Consider the following 17,564-nt stretch of genomic DNA (forward strand, 5'->3'; position numbering starts at 1 on the left):
GCTCAGCCACAGCCCTCTCTTTCAGTGGAGATGGAAGAGCTGCAATCCCACATGCTGCCAGCAGTTTGTTTTCACTCTTACCTTGTAAGCCCTGCAGGCTCATCAGGAGGGCATTAGAAAGGAAAACAAAACATTTTCCCCTATGTACGTCAAGCACAGATTATTTGATTCCTCTAGCAAGTGTCACCGCCAATTGTTAGGTGTGGAAAATTAAGTTTCAGGGCTTATGAAGTTTAGGCACTTCTACAGTTAGAATGCAGTGCAGAATTCACTGACAATTATATTTTGGATGATGGATATTCAACCCATAACTGGTGCTACTGCAAGGCGTCCAAATTTGTGGATGTAGCCTGAAATTATTGATTTAAAATGAGCACTGCATTGATCCAAATATTTGGTAGCATGTTTTGCCTGTACTGAAAAAGGCTTACTTTCATAAACATAAGGAAAAGGGAAAATAAGATTTTCAGCCAGTTAAAGGATTAAGCAAAAGAGGAAAAAGGAAACAGAAACAAACCAGAATAAATGTTTTGATTTCCAATTTTGTTTAATACATGCTACACAGGTTTGTTTTGCAAATGAAAGCCATTCTTTCATTAAAAATATTGACCAGCTCTATTCACGTATTTGTTTGAAACTGTTCCCACGGCAACTGTAGTCAGGAGCTGAAAAGATCTTCTGTTTCTGGTTGAAGAAAGACTTAAACCCTGAAAAACTCCTCTGCGTTACCCAATTACTAGTCTCATAAAATACGAGTCTCCCTCCCAACCATGATGTCATGCACTCAGTATCCTTTCTACTCAGAGGTTCTGAGACCCACAGTGACAACGTACCTCTGCTTTGAGATGACACACACACACACACATCAGGAGAGTCCGAGAGAAGTTTAAAAATATTTTTATCAGAATATATTTTCTTCTGCAGTGGCACTGAGTCATATCTTACCAATTCCTCCTCTTTTATACTCTCATGCAGTAACAAAGCAGTAAGAGAGAGACTTATAAGCCTGCTGTAGGTGTTACATGAAGCATCCTGGGGCAGTGCCTGTACCTGCCTCTCAGCTATGGGGAAAACCATGACATTTAGCTTCGATTAGACACTGTGACATTTAGATGGTCAAAATAAAGAAAAGTAAATCACAGTGCATACCCTGTTTACTGTGACAGCCAGAACATATTAGCAGAGTTTGTGCCACACTGAATTACCCTCTACTCTGATATGACACTGAGTCACAGTGTAGAGAGGGTTGTATTAACCAAATCCTGGCATCTTTATTCATGTAAATAATGCTATTGCATTTGGGAACTATTTGCATGTATAGGTACTGGAGGAGCCAGGAAGCTGCATGGTCCCCTCTGGAGGGATTTTTCTCCCCAAAATTTACAGAGCTCTTCATATCAAATTCTCCTTATCACATGCCCTTTGCAAATACTGTTTCCAAATGCCAGAAGTCGAGTGTTCTCCTTCTGCATATAATTCAGTTAGGAAGAACACCTCTCAAAAACACACCCCATGACAGCAATACAACTATTTTCGGAATAAAGTCATTTCATAGCCTCATTTTATTCATTCCACAGTAGAGGTTTGGCATCAAAAATTCACTCTGGACAGCAACACGCACAATGGTTTTGAAGATCTTTGTCAGCACATGCTGTGTTACTACAGCTTCCTGGTTTGCTTCAAGAGCTGGTAATCAATTTCCTAAGCCTGTGGCTTTGCTGTACCCAGACAGCTCCTGAAATCACTCTCCTGTTTCAGTGCTGTTAGGGAATTCTCTTGAGAGACCGCGTTGCATATTCAGCAGTGGGGTGAGAACATCCTTATCCTGGTGTTGAGGTGATTTTTCTCTCACTGCTTTATTCACATGTGAAATGCAGAACACTGGGGCCTCATTCCCAAAGTCGCTGAGAGGCTTCTGTGTTTAGCTCCCTCGTGACAGAAAGGAAAATCTGGATGAAAGACGATGACATGAAAGCCTGGAGCTTTCCACAGGTGGTTTGCTCCCAGCTCATCTGACAAGTTGTCACAGATCAGTGCAACAAGGCTGAACCCGGCGGTAAGGCAGAAGTGGACCCGTAAGGAATCACTTTATACTGAGTGCTTTCTAAGGATATTGAGCGGTGTCAAAAGAAAAGCAATCAGATAACTGATACCCCCACAGGAATCAGAATGGTTATCTGGGCTTGGAGGTTGAAGATAAGGACCCCATGTTGGAAGTAGCTTCTTAGTAATGGTGCCATGAGGTCTACATGCAAAAGACCAAGATTACAAAGCTTATCATTCTGTATTTAAGCTTCAGAGCAGACCTCATAAAAACATAAAATAATGACAGAACACCGGTCCTCCAGATCTGCAATTGGCAACCTCATTTACTCAGATATCACCACAACCAGGAACACATTCCACAAAAATACTATTCAAAAGACAATTAGATTAGCAGCACACTGGCTTTTTATCCAAATAGGTCAGAAGTTAATCAACAGAACTGTTAATTAAGCATTTATGTTAATGGAATTGGCTAGACGTAGCTTATCCTTAATGCAGAAGAGTTGCATTCTTCTCAGATTTATTTTAAGACTTGAACTAGTGTACAAGGCTGCACAAATTGTACTGATGGAGTCTGTGGTAAACACGGTACTCTTCTTCTGTTATTTTTTTCTTAAATATTTTCTAAGACTGCATGTATTTAAAGCAAAACACTTCTCACCCCTCTTACCCTGAAAAATCAATCGCATGACTTGCTTTATGCAGTAGTACCCTTGACAGAAAAAGAGCATCACATAATTCTTCAGAATAAACGTGTGACAGCCTCTGTCTAGAATTTACCTATCTGCAGGCATGAGCTGAAAATGTGATGGCAGGTGTTGGGTTACCTCCAATTTCCTTTCTATTTTACTGTGATGGCTAACAGCCATGGCTTTTTTTACTGACATTCCATTTCTCTTTACCGATCATCGCAAGATGAAATAAAGTGTATTCTTATTAAATTCTTCAGCAATACCACAATGGTAAGAGCAGCGATCACACTGAAGACTAGATTAAAAATAAGAGAGACTGAGATAGATAAATGGTCTGAAAGGAACAGACCATAATGCCAGTAAGGATAGGTGGAGTATTATGTAGGAAATGGCACAGTGACAAACTGGAGACATAGTTAGCAGAGATCTGTTGTAAAAAAGCTATAAAGAAAATACTGTAAATGATTTACACAAAGTTAACGAACCATGTAATTATGGGAAAGACTCTTCTGAGCACCACAAATTTCCTGCATTTTTGTACAGCTGGCAGAACCAAGCATTAGCTGGGCAGAGTGTAAGGCGCCTTGGGTAGTACTTTTCTCAAAGACACAGACAGTAAAAAAGCACCATGCACCAGAAAAGACTTGGTTACTGTCAACTCACCAGCTAACCTTGAAGCTCCTCACTGTTCATTAAACTGCTCTTAAAACATTCAATAATAAATTTTTATATATATATATAGGTTTCAACCAGTCAGAATCACAATATATAATGCATTCGTTCTTGGGGAAAAAAGACAACTGAAAATAACTGCTAAAAGTGTCACTGAATTACTCCTTCTCATTTGACAAATGAGAAGGTAAAATTTAATCACTGCTCATTAGAGGAACAGAAGATTTGTCAACAATACTGCAAGAAAAGATACAAGACATTTTGGGAAGTCTGAAGATCTGAAAATCTTCAAGAATTCAAAAATATTCAAAAATCTTCAATAAATTTTCATGGCAGTTTCCAATTCTTGATGCGCCCTTTATATTTTCCAGGACAGAAGGATGTGAAAGTACAGATCGCTTTGAAAGAGACTTTCAAAATGCAGCCTTGAATTGCCATGTATTTCCATAGTACACGAAGAGGAATGACAAACCTACTCCTCTGTATGTAATACGCATAAGCACCAATTTGCAAATACAGCCATGATGGTAATTTTAAAACACTTATTACCAGTGATCAACAGCAAATGAATAGAAAGCAGCCAGCTTACATTACTAGATTTAATTACTAGTGATGGTCAAGCTGTAAGCAGAACAAAAATATACCAGAAAAATTGAACAGTTACACATTTATTCCAATTAGCACAGACACTGCACATCTATCCAATGGTGTTTCAGTGTATATTTCTTCTGAAGTAATTTTTTACATCCTTGAAACACTCTCCATATGGATATTTTTGTTCACTTGAGCAACTTGAAAACCATGTATATTTTCTAATGAGATTTCATTCTCATATGCACAAAATCAAGGACTAGTGCCTAATACCAATGCTCAAAGTTATCCAGGTTCTGATTTCAGGTTCTGAGGTATCGGAACAATATTGTGCCTAGGAGTGATATCTGCCACCTTGAGAATTTAATTTATTTTCTTATTCAACTGTCCTCCTTCAAACAGAAATGGTTGAAAGTACAAAAACTCTCTTTTTGGCCTAACTAAAGAATATACTCCAAAGAAGCTGTCTTTCTCCAAATATAATTCTTTTCAGCATGTACAGCCAACCAAATCACCATACCCTGATCTTCAGATGAATTTCCGAGCCTTAAGGAAAGCAGACTGCTTTCATTTGGTTTGGCTTTCAAGCTTTTTGATACAGCCGAGGTAGAAAAAGTAACTAGTGGTTATATACACAAGCAAGCAGAGACCATCCACATACAGATGGACATTACATTATATTACAGCTTGTCTGCCAACACAAACAGTGAAAGCACTGCAGAATCTTTCACAAGTGTTGAGTCACAAGTTCCCTATCTTGCTCCCTGTAAACAACAACAAAACAAAAAGAGCAGTGGAGACCTGAGCTGCTGGCCTTTGCCAGCCATCTTGCAGAAGATTTTAGTGGACAAGCAGTAAAAGCCGAATCCCACCTGGAATGCTCTGCCAGAAGGAAGACGTTTATCCTTTTCACAGTATTGCCTGGCTGGTACATGTGTTCTCATTCAGCATCCAATGACCTGTGACAAAACAGCCTCTCCTACCACAGCTTTCACAATTTGGTAGGCAAAATCAGCTTGCTTTATGCTGGCTCAGCTATGTCAGCACCAGTTGTAACAGCACAGTAGAAAAACATCCTGGCACAGGGCAGAGTGGGAACTCAGAATTAGTGGATGCGGTGCTTGGTGCTTTAAAAATCTTGCTGTCAGACTCTAAGGAAGCAAGAGCTGTTGACAAAAGGCAATATAATTACTGGCACTGGACTGTGATAAGATAGCAGCAGAAAAACTTTACATTCCCCAGAAGAAATAAAGGTGTTAAAATAGCAACTACGTAAATACAAGATAATGTAAGAAAGCAGCATGATTTCCCCAGGTTCAGATAAAGCAGATGAGCATTTTGCAGAACTGACCTCATTAAAGAGATGCTGTCACTTTAGAACTTAATCTGATAACAAAATTGTGATAGTAATAAATGAAGATAAAGTTACCTAAGAAGTACAAAGATTATTTCCACAAAAATGTTAATCTTTTTACTTCCATGTTTGCATTTTTCTCAGTGCAAAAATGTCAGGCCTGCCTATGCATTTTCACTTTTTTTTTTAACAACTGCTTGACTTTCTGACAAAATGTTGGTAGCTCCTATCAGAATATCATACTTGACATTAATTATTCTTCATTAGGCTTAGCATGTATATTGTATTTCATAGCAGATCTCTCTCAGCAAGAGGTCCTCTTAACAGCTTTTGTGGGGCATTTTGTTTCCTACCAATGTGAACCTCTAACTTACAAGCACATTTCTTTCAGGATGGATCACGCTACTAACAGAAAGCTGGGAGGGGCAGTGCCCCTATGTCTGCCCTACCTGACTATTCTGCACAGCCAGTAAGCCTCCTTGAGGCCCCTACCAACCCAGCCATTCTCTGATTCTGTGACTGGCTAGCATATATTTCTTGCAAGGTGTCTATTATGGAATAGGGATTTTAATACCTACAGTATACACATTGCAATGACACACACACCAACTGGCCCTTCTCTGTCCTCTGAATGACTCAAAACTGAATATAATCCAATCTTTATTGAACCTGGCTGTTAGCTATGTAGTACCCATTTCATAGGGTGTGAGAGATCTTAAGGTTTGCACGTTCCTTTGAATATGTACAACATGATATGGAACTGATTCAGATCAGGGCATGACATTTCTCCTCTGTTCCAATCATTGAGCTGCTTCAAATTCATGACTGAGGAGGAGTTGCAAATTATCCTTCTATTATCAGATATGCAGATTAGCTGTTAATGATAATAAATCAATATAGCAATCAATAGTCAGATTTTGCATTGTAACAATATCTTAGCTGTGAGCAGCTTTCTTGTTTCTCTTTTCATACAATAATAGCCTAGAATCCAGGCTTGGGAAGAAATCTTGGGGGAGTCTTTCAAGAGAGGATACTTCAGCTTTCAAGGGCTCCTTGCACCCCTGAGAACAGCTCAGTTTTCCCTATTGCTTTTTCTTGTACAAGGGCTGCTTGAGACATGACTCTTCCAAATTCCTTTTTGAAACACCTGAGCCTCCTCCAGAAGCAGTTCTGACCTGTCTCAAGTTAGGACAGACCCTACTTTAACCTACCCATGCTCTGGGGAGGACATATCAGATGCATTAAAACACAGCAGCTCTGACACTCCTCTTTCTGTACAAGTGACAACTTCTATGAAGAGACTAAAGAATGCAATCAGAAAATAATTAGGATTATCAGCCTAATTACTGCATAGAACATTTTCTAATGTTAGTAGCAATAAGAAACACTAATTGTTGTTTACCGTGGGATGAATATTTAAACATGTTAAGGGAAGTGGGGAAAAAAAAGGTTTTTTTCCCAATGGGAATACATGCCAACTGCAGACATGCATACAAAGTAACATTTTTATTTTTAAAATTAAATTGGCGTCCTATTAATACAAAGGCACAGAAACTCCATACTTGAACAACTGCAGAATCAGTAACAATCACAGTTACCATCAGAGCATTACACAGTTTAAAAAAAAAAAAAAAGCACAGAAGTGGATAGAATATCATGCAATATTAACAAACATATGCATTTATTTTAATTTACCTTTTCCTGTTACTGTTTTTAGGATTCATATTTACAGACTTTCTGTCAACTAGAAAAGTTTGAAAATTAACTCTTTTCTCAAATATAAAATGATACTCCCATTGGTTTAGAGAAATTTGGGAATAAGAACTTCAAAAATAGCCACCTAAAATTGTGAGAGCGGGCAACACTGAAATAGAAAAAAGCTTTTGAAGCTAATACAGCTGCATTTGCCATTTTCCCATTTCTACTGACATATATGGTATTGCCTCACCAAGAAAATAACTGCAACAGGTTACAAATATTTAAGATTTAAACCTTATGTTTTGAACTGAAGCAACATTCTTTGCTCTACTGAATTAAGTTTATAAACAATAGTGAAATGTGAAACTACTCCTAGACATAAAACTAAGCGTGTATGTTGAAGATCTAAACCACCAGCTATCACCAGAGAACACAGACAGTAGGAGTAAAACTCAAAGCTCATTAACAACACAAGATTATAGAGTAAATTAGCTAGACTAACAGAAAAACAGAGAGCAGAAGACTCGTGAGCTGTATCTCTTCATGTCATCTGCTAAACCACAGCTTGTTACAAGAATATATAAATACAAGAAGAGTAAATCAGTACCTGCTTTATATAATAAATAAATTGATATAAATTATGAAGATAGAGCTACAGTAAAATCAGTGCAAAAATGACCAAAATGTACTGAAGAAACACAGAGTCGTGTCTGTCAGAATGCATATCACAAAACACCCAACATATTCCACCTCTTGCATCCTACACTATCAAGAAGTACAAAATGCATAACGCTCACTGTGAAGTGTGGCAGTATAAAACTACAGCCATTTGCAATATCAGAAAAATGCTATTAAAACAATCCAAGTGCTATTCAAACTGCATACTTCATTATTTCTCATTATTCTTCTGATTTTTAAATAACTTCCTCTTCCCCAGTTGATTCTTCAACTGGAGGTCTCCCTCATTAGTTGATATTTGCACGAGCAGCCTTTTTGGAATTAAGAAAGTTCTTCTTCTTTTTTCTCGGATAGTTATGAAAAGAAAGTGTTGGATCACTCCGGTCACGAAACAAAAATATCTTTTCCCCTGTGTCTAATACCTCTATGGCTTCAGCTGTCACACTGTTAAAAGAAACATGTGGAGTGGACCGTTCCACAGGAGGACGTGTAGGCAAACTTTCAAGGTGAATGAATGATGGTCTTTCCAGAAGGGCAAGTTGCTTCTTCTTTATCAAGCTACATTAATGAAATAAAGAAATAAATAAAAACCTGGCAGAAAAATAGGATCACCTTCTCTATCACACCATGACACAGAAGTAGTGACTCTCCACTGAAAATTAACATAATCGTATTTCAGACAGATCAAAGCGTAATTTCTGTTCCAGTCTACTATAATTTACAAATCATTTTATGAGATATAAAATCACATAAGAAAAGTTAACCTTATGATAAGTAACATAGGGAAGGTGGGCAACGTGTATGCAAAATGTGTGAATTTTGCAGATAAGTGTGTAAAAATCTTTTTAGACTTCTACTATTATTGCACATTATGTGTAAATATGCTGTAGGAAACAAGCACCAAACAGTTGAAGAACATCAGAAAATGCATACTTAGGAACTTGTTCTCTGATATAAAAGTAAGCATCTTTGGAGATGAAATAAATAATCATATACTTCCTCCTGTTTTTCACTTACCTGTCTTTTCTCCTGTTCAGAGAAAGGATCCTTTCCAAGCTTTTGCTTATCAGATCTTCCCTTACTTTGTACTCCAATGCTTGCCAACACTCTTGGTTCCTCCTGAAAGAGAAGGAAAGGAATATTCACAGTGGCAAATCCCTGAATTTCTTCCCTCTTCTTATTTTAACCACAAAATCCATGACATTAATACCATGAAAACAACTATATTTTTACAAAAATGATTTAAATCACAGATGATCACACCTCAGAGCACTGTCTCAAGGACCTTTTGTTGTTCCTTGACAACATACATCCAACAACTAGAGAGGCCCAGTAAGACAACATCTCCTTCTCTCACTCTCCTATGTCAAGGTACAGAGCTAGGAGGTAAGATTTTATTATTCTCATAAACTCAACAGAAAGAAAATGATCAGATCAAGGTTTTTAAGTCTACAAAACTACTGCTTTATTTACAGATTGTAACATTAATGAACTCCTCATCAATTAATTCGTTTCATGAAATAATGAAACAGTTTCAAAACTCTTTTTCCCCATAAAAGAATTTCACAAAATAAATTTACACACCTGCTATTTTACTGTTGTCTATTTGCTTGTACAGCAAATCAATGTTTACAGAAAACAATAATCTTGTGCAATGGTCTAACAACAACAACAAAAAAGTCCCACTTACCTTTTTTTACAGCTGCCAGACTCATCTGCATTACTATCACTCTCAGCAGCACCATCTGAATATACACCAATGGAATCAAGGATAGAAAGAACCTCACTTTGCGAACTGGAAGGCAGCAACAAATTCAGAATCCTGTGCAACATCCCCATTGGTACCCTTGTCAATCTGGCTAAATAACCTGCCAGTCGGAGCTCCTGGAAGATTAAAGAGAGAGATATATAATATTGAAATTTAAAAAAAAATAAGAAAAAAGTGTTAGTGATTTTTAACTGCTAACGTTAAGGAATCATTCACCACAGAATCTAAATGTTACTGAAAAACGTTTTAGCATTGTCAGCTTTGGTGTCAAGTGGTCACAATCTCAAATCTCATGTTCATTGCTTCCATCCACATTGGCTCCAGATGTATTGAAGTAGCCCATCTCACTTCAGACACAGTTACTTGACATTTCCAAAAACCAGTTCCCCTCCAGGTATGTGCTTAAAGTGGATGCTCAGTGGAAAGACAAGTATATTAAAGCAAGTTAAACGGCTCAAAGGATGCCAGAACAATGCTGTTCAGAGTAAAAATGTATCTCAGGCAGCTGGAATCATGCAGAATGTGCCAGGCATAAAAGATGATTCTTGTATGACTCCCTCTGTCCCTCAAGATGGTTGAGCAACCTTCATCCAGCAAACCCTCTTGTTAACACAGAAGACGGAAAGGACTACAAAGCCCAGGTTATGTGAGAAACCCAAAAGGTCCCACCATGCAGGAAGACAGTGAGCTTTTTTCCCCACATTGGAACCCAAATCCCTCTGCAAATGTTTGAACTCTGCTCTTTTTTCACATGAGCAACTCTCAGAGCACTACGTCAATCTCTTTTGAAATAAATTATTTCACCAAAGGACTCTCTGTAAGAGACAATTCTTTATGCAAAATCCATGCAAAAACAACTCCCCAAGCATCACTAATCCAACTTTAAAAAGGCCATTTACAATAACAAAAATAAATCAGTCTCCTTTTCCCATTGCCAAGCAGAGAATTCCTCTCCAAAATACAGGAGAGATAGTCACTCCCCAAAGTATCCCGGACTCTCTCATATTGCTGTATATTTTCCATGGAAATCACTGAGATACTAGAATGAATGAGACAAAGTGCTAAGACTGATGATAGATTAGTAAAATTGATGGGCTATTTGAAATATCCAGTATTTTCATACTAAAACAAAACAGTCACTTTAGTTCTAAGAAGTGATTTGATGCCTCTACGGGGAAAATATAAAGAAGAGCTTAAATCTTAATAAAGGCATCTACGTTTCATTTCTGAAGTCAATTTATACTGATCTTTTCTGTCTAAAAAATCTGCTGTTCTTACAAAAAACATAAAAATGACACATTTCTATGACTCACCCTTCCCTCTGGCTGAATGGTCTCAGGACATTTTATTCAGTAATCTATATGCAGATGATCAAACCATCATGACTTCATTACTGCTCTCCCTTGTAATAGTTTCCTCCTTAAAATATTCCTTCCTCCCCTCTGACCCTTACTTTTCTTTACCAAGAATGGTCTGTACTTAGTACTGCTGCTTAGTTCTCTTCTAGCACAGGACAGTTCATGATTAATTCATCCTCCAAGGTGCTACAACGCTGTCAACAGTACTGTGAGTAGCATCAGCCAGGTGCACCCAGCACATGTCTGGCAAAGGGAGTACTGATTTGTGAGCAGGTGCCAGGAAGAGAAACCTACAGCTACCCAGACCAGTCTGCCTATGTGGGAAGTAAAAGTGAATGTGTATTCAAATACAGGAAAGGTCACACTAGTGTGGGATGAGTTTCAATCTTCAGGCATATTATATGGCGAGGTACTGTAAAGATCAGGCTTTTGCATCTTTTGTAACACTAATGGCTACTTGTGCCACCAATAACCTCATTTGTATTCTCTGAATTTGGCCAAAGTGAAAATAGGGATGTATGAATTGTGATTTACAAACAGCAGAATTAAGTATTTGGTCTGAGCAACGTGTATTTAAACACCTACATGAAAGAATGAATGAATTTGACTCATACTGTGTTTCAAGCTTACTGTGCTGTTTTCAGTGACAGTCTGCCTCCATCATCTGTTGTCTTAAGAGCCAACTACTGTACCTGGGGCTACAGCTACATGCTTATTTAAAAGTAACTTCTCAGCCAGAGGCTTACAAGCCTGAACTCGCTATCATTCAAGCAAATCTCTTATTGACCCAGATCCACCTCCATTGGCACATAAACTGCAGGACAAAAGATTGAAAAATAAAACATATCTGGTTTACCAGAGAAGGATACATCCACAGATATGAAAACTAGTCTAAATCCTCTATAAAGAAATGAATGAATGCAAGATGCAGAAGTACAACAGCTATATCTTCTTAACGTTTGCCAATATAATGTGTCTATAAATTGTAACACGACAAGGAAAAAAATTTTAAAACAATTCTTATTATCAATGTAATTAATAAATTAATAACTTGCTACCCTACTGAGCATGTAATTCTTTACAGTTTGGATTTATAGTTGGAGTTATTATATTATGGTAATTGCTGAGAATAGAATTTTTCTTGTGTATCTGAAGGGGCTCTCCATATACGATGGAGTCTTTGAAATTAAATGCTAAGAAAAGAGCCAAGGTCCGCTGTGAAAGGATCTCTCTTGAAATGATTCACCATCAGGACCAGTAGCACTCAGCCACTGGGTTTGTCTCTCACTCCTTCCAAGTCATATACAGCTGCGTCAGCATTCAGCTGATCTTAACATGCCACACACCCTGAATTAACGACTTCATAAGAGAGGTAAATGCTGAGGCTCTACCAGGCACAGCTATACTTAAGAGCAGTTCATAAACATTTCATAACATCCTTTGCAAGAACTCTTCTGCTAAGCAGCTGGCTTGCAGTATGCAACTTCTTTCTACCCTTCTATACCCACAAGTATGGCAAACTAAGGACAAAAGCATGAGAATAATGCAGTATTCATGCTGTCTTTTTAAGAATTTGTACTTAGAGTTGTTGAGTGTTTTCACCAGACCATGAAATAGCTAAACAGACACTGTGCAAGGTCCCAGCCATTCCTTCAATTAGTCCAAAAACATAAGGCAAAAGCAGATTAAAAAACACTGAAATTATGCTATGATAATGGTCTTGGTATGGTAATGCTTATCTGGCAAAGTCGGTCTGTGCTGTTTAAAACCTGTATGCTGGTCAGTATTTCTGGATGCAGAATGTGTCAGATAAATATACAGTGAGCTAGCAAAAAAAGGATAAAAGTAATTCACATGACTGGTCCACCAAGACCAATGACTTAAACCACAGTACTACAGGGAACCATCAGCAAAGCATTTTCAATTTTTGTCTGTGTTCTCATGGCTATTTTTCGTTGAAAATGAAAAAAGTTTATTTTATCCAAAACTTATATTTACCATGCTCAGCAAGTATCTGAAGCATCATATGTTTGAACAAAATATCCACATGAGCCTGTTAACTCCTCACATATTTTACAAAAAAAAAAAAAAAAAAGGGAAATGATGAACAAAAGCTTTATCCCTCTTCAGCTAGAAAAGCGTTCTGAGATTTTAACTTGCTAGACAAGCTGCAATCACAAATGTGCAAACAAAACCTCAGCTTAGTATTACCTCTGGAAAGCATTATAGCTGTCACTGCCCATGTCACTGTTCCATTCTTTAATGTGGGAGAGGAGAGGAGAGGAGAGGAGAGGAGAGGAGAGGAGAGGAGAGGAGAGGAGAGGAGAGGAGAGGAGAGGAGAGGAGAGGAGAGGAGAGGAGAGGAGAGGAGAGGAGAGGAGAAGAGGATTGCAAGAGAAAAATCGAAGAGGAAAATGATAATATGTAATAATAATGGTAATGCTAGTCACAACTTCCTCAGGAAACACTTTCAAATGCTACCCTCTGCAAGACATGTCAGAATTGATTTTTCATGCCTCTATTATTATGTCTAGAGAACAGGAAACGTGAAAAATATTAGACTAGGTTTGAATTCCTGCATTTTCTCTCATTTAATTCATTAGCACAAAGTGAGACACTCCACTCCAGGACAGCGCTGTAACCATCATGCAACCAGATGACTCAAACCTCTTTGAGCAAGGCTCGTACAATGAATCTGCTTTGAACAGAGGCCAAATGTCCCCATGAGAGACAGAACGAAGCGATTATCACACTCCTATGAGTTTTAGGAGACCCTGACGCAAGTTTCTAATCAAAATCAGAGTAAAGATCAGAAAACAGGCACAACCTTCCCAGTGAATCTCACATGTAATACACAGGAGATGCATATGTAATATACAGCAGCCTAACTTCAAGCTGATATCAAATAGCCATTTAGTTCAACAAAGGATAAAGAGTACATAATCCTGCACAGAAACAAATCTGAGACACTGTAAAACCTGACACTGCCTTAGACTAAGCGGCCTGTTTCTCCTCAGCTTGCTGGCATCTGAAATTCACATTTTCTTATACATGTGGCTGCAGGTGTCCTTGAGTGGCAAGACACCTGGATGCTAAAAGCTGTACCACCTACAGTACACTGATGCTGTCTTTTTATCTCAACCAAGACCCACAGATAAAACCTGGGAATAACTAATTCATTTTTAATGCCTTTTGTAGAACTGACAGACAGACAACAGATAATAAATTATATCCAACGAAAATGTGATATTCTTTATGAAAACAATACTTAACTAGTAGTACCTCTGTAATTTAGTTTTGCAACACAATCAATTCAAATAATTTATCGTAGATTGAGAACTAAACAAAACTCCTGTCTTAACACATGAAAATCAGACTGTAGGCCTGTCTGTAAAACACAAACTCATGCCATTTAGATCTCTCAATGGAATAAAATGCAACAGGACAACTGCCGGAAAGGATTTGTAAGTGAACAAAAAGTATTACAACTTAGTAAAATTAAAAAGGCTGAAAGTAGGTCAGAATGAACTGATTTGAAATGTAAGTTGCAAACACCAGAACTGGCAATGACTATTAGCAGAACTGGGTCCAAGTACATCTGCAATGGCTCCCAAGAAAGAAGAAAAGTTTCCAGATACAGCTGTAATTTAAACTTGGAACCTTCGTTCGATTTCACGCTTACCTGACTATAAAGTGCCAAAAATGCATCCATTTCTATATTTTCCAAGAGATCTTCAAGCACCATACAATTCCATTGCTCATCTCTCAAGCTGAAGTGAATGACAGAATTAACATAGAAATCTTCCCAGGAACAATGAATGTATTACAGGAAACAATAACTGAAAGTCATCCATTCAGGAAGCATAACTCTTATCGGCTACGCTGGTTGAACAGCATAACATCTAAAATAAGCAAGCGTCTCCCCTATCCTCCTACCCCGAATCAAAACACAAAATCAGAACAGAGTCTTGCACAAAATACAAAACTGAAATTACTCCAAAAGACTGTGTTGTTAGGGTAATTTACTTAGGTTGTGGTTGGACTCGGTGATCTTTAAGGTCTTTTCCAACTATTCTAACTTTTCCAGCAATTCTATGATTCTATTTTTTCTGGGTGAACTCTATGACAAGACAGATATTTCTGCATATATCCCAGGAGGCCTGACTGGGATTTTTTTTCCCTTCTGATATTTTTACTTAAAAACTGGTCAGGGAAAAGTGACAAGCCTATCTTGGAGGAAGACTTTATATATGACATCAAAGATGACTGTACAACAGAGAATTCAGCCTACAGTGTGACAGTGCAGATGGAAGTTTAATTTTATTGTCTTGGCTACTTCCTCTGATTCCAACAGAGCAGGTTTCATTGAAGTCACTACCTACTATCTTGGGAAATGAAGTAACAGGATTAGAATTCTTTCTTCCCTTGCTGCTATTGCTAGGTTTCCATTGGCTCCATCCAGAAATAGTCTTACAGTGCATCACAATCCAAATGCAACTAAATTATTATTCCATGTTTCTTATTTCAGTGCTTCTGAGACTTCTTTGTTACACTCTGGGCTGCATCACAAAAAAGGCACAGTTTAAACACAGATGTACAGCCCCTCCTCAACAACGCAGAACACTTTGCTGTTTCTCTGTGGTATCTTAAAGTCTATAATGACTGCAGTGAGTTAGCAGTACCCGAGACCACAGCACTCACCTTTGCCGGTGCAGATTTATAAACTGCATACATCTATTCATGGCCTGTCTTAGCAGAAATGTCACCTGTCTGTCTACATTTGTTTCTACGACTTCACTTGAAGGTCTCAATCCATCCGGTGTCCACCTCTGCTTATTCATTAGATGTTGCTGCTGTTGTGCTGACTCTTTATGCAGCATTTCATACTCCAGCTTCCTGTCAAGTTCTTCAATCTCCTAGAGGTTGAACACACATAGTGATGAAAAGTTGTGACTTATCTTGGAAGAACAAATTCCATTTGGAGTGAAGAAAAGCAGTCATTACACTTTCCAAGGCACTGAATGTCTTCAGTAAATATGACTTGCACACGATGAATATCAGAATAATGCCTAGAGATACAAGTTTCCACTGCTGATGCTCTCTGAAACATTCCACTATAGAGGACATCTAGAAAGTACACTACAGAAATCTGAGATCTAGTAAAAGAATGGCACTGTTAGAATTAATTTATGAGCTGCATAAAGCTGCTGAAATAGTGTGCAAAACTGAGCAAGACTAGTTTCAGTTATATTGCATTAATCGCTGGTATTAAAGAGGTATAAAGTTCGAAGATAGTAATTCATATTTAGAGTAATAAAATTAGATTTAAAATACAATGCTCTAAAAATTGAAGGGTTAAAACCCTTCGTTAAAACCTAAGTTTTAAGTGGACTGGATCTCTCATGCCAAACTATCTCTCCTTGGTCAAATAATCAAACTTGACTCCAAAAGGAAGGGTTCATATTCCAGTCTTCAAGGGTCATTTTTGCCTGACCTCAAACAAGCTGCTTTATAAATATCTCAGCACCCTACTGCCCAATCTGAAGCTTAGATAAAAATTCAGTACTTTTTCCATTTGCTCCTCCACCTCATCAGCTGTATTCATATTAGAAATTCATTGGACCATGGCATCTCCAAGTAAGTGTCTGCCCCTCAGTTAGCAAGGTTTGACACTGGAGCTCAGATTTACTCTCTCTTTTTGGTTAGAAACACCAAAAACAAATAAAACTCACTCTCTCTGAGGGGACGAATCATATTCACAAATAGCCAAACATGCTTGTTTCACTGATTGGCAAAACTATCACTAACGTAGTATTTGGGAATCCTGTATAATCTGATATACTTGTTTTAAAATGACAGGTGTTAAAATTTGCCAGGCGGTGGAATAAAGGAGCAGAAATAAAACACAGCCAGATACAAAGGTTTGATCACCAGGAGATTATATATGTAAATTGTCAATGCCAAAAGTATTTTTTTTTTTTTCAAACTAAAATATTTTTTAGCTCAGTTCTTGTATGTTGGATAAAGAATCCATTGCTATTCTACATCTCTTTTCTGTCTCTCCTTCAATATTTTTTCTACATCTGTTCAAGGACAGAGAAGCTAAAGGTAATCTCTTTGCAGAGGATAGGACAGTGTCCAATCTCTTCTCTGGGACCTCTTACACTTCTTGCATAAAAGGTAATAATCCCAGATTAAATTATTTTAATACTGTCTACATAGAACTTTCCCCATTTCCTACAGATTTAATACAATTAAAAAAAAAAAGTCTAGAATGATATAAATGTACTAACTGCTGTTTTAGGAGAAGCTCTACAGAGATGAAAGCACTAAAATTTAAGCAGGAGTTTTCACAGCAATAGCTTTCTAATGATGCCCTATAGCAAAAAGGTTTTGCTCTTAAAGAAACGTTTTGTTTGTTCTACTCCAGTGCTCTCCGAAGCCTCACTTGGATGGTCGCAAATAGCAGACATAAAAAGAGTATTTCCTTATGAATACTGATCACTGAAGTATTAAAAAAGGATTTAAAAAAAAAGTCACATATTAACTGTGTGGCAAATACAATGAAGGGAAAAAGTCTTTCTGAAGTTTCTACTATATACATAAGGCATGCGAGCATGCTTAGAGTAGGATAAACAGGAGGGTACATCTTTAAAAGCTCCATGATTTAAATATAACGTAGCTATGGATTTTAGTGTATGATTAGA

General features: G+C 37.7%; 1 protein-coding gene across 6 annotated transcripts in view; it reads right to left on the bottom strand.

Annotated features, from left to right (window-relative positions):
* Positions 1 to 6,977: 6,977 nt before the first annotated feature.
* EVC2 (EvC ciliary complex subunit 2) overlaps positions 6,978 to 17,564 on the bottom strand; it is a 63,930-nt gene continuing 53,343 nt past the window's right edge. For 5 of the 6 annotated variants that reach the window (XM_015285796.4, XM_015285793.4, XM_025149754.3 and 2 more), the window contains 5 exons: positions 15,559 to 15,773; positions 14,540 to 14,627; positions 9,422 to 9,615; positions 8,749 to 8,850; positions 7,006 to 8,289 (listed from right to left, as the gene is read on the bottom strand). In XM_015285796.4, coding sequence (XP_015141282.2) covers positions 8,019 to 8,289; positions 8,749 to 8,850; positions 9,422 to 9,615; positions 14,540 to 14,627; positions 15,559 to 15,773 — 870 coding nt within the window. In that variant the 3' untranslated portion in view covers positions 7,006 to 8,018. Of the gene's footprint in view, positions 8,290 to 8,748; positions 8,851 to 9,421; positions 9,616 to 14,539; positions 14,628 to 15,558; positions 15,774 to 17,564 lie in introns of all 6 variants that reach the window. The other variant, NM_001079749.3, reaches the window with a different exon arrangement.

The sequence above is a fragment of the Gallus gallus genome, chromosome 4, assembly GCF_016699485.2.
Source record: "Gallus gallus isolate bGalGal1 chromosome 4, bGalGal1.mat.broiler.GRCg7b, whole genome shotgun sequence".
In the NCBI taxonomy this organism is placed as follows: Eukaryota; Metazoa; Chordata; class Aves; order Galliformes; family Phasianidae; genus Gallus; species Gallus gallus.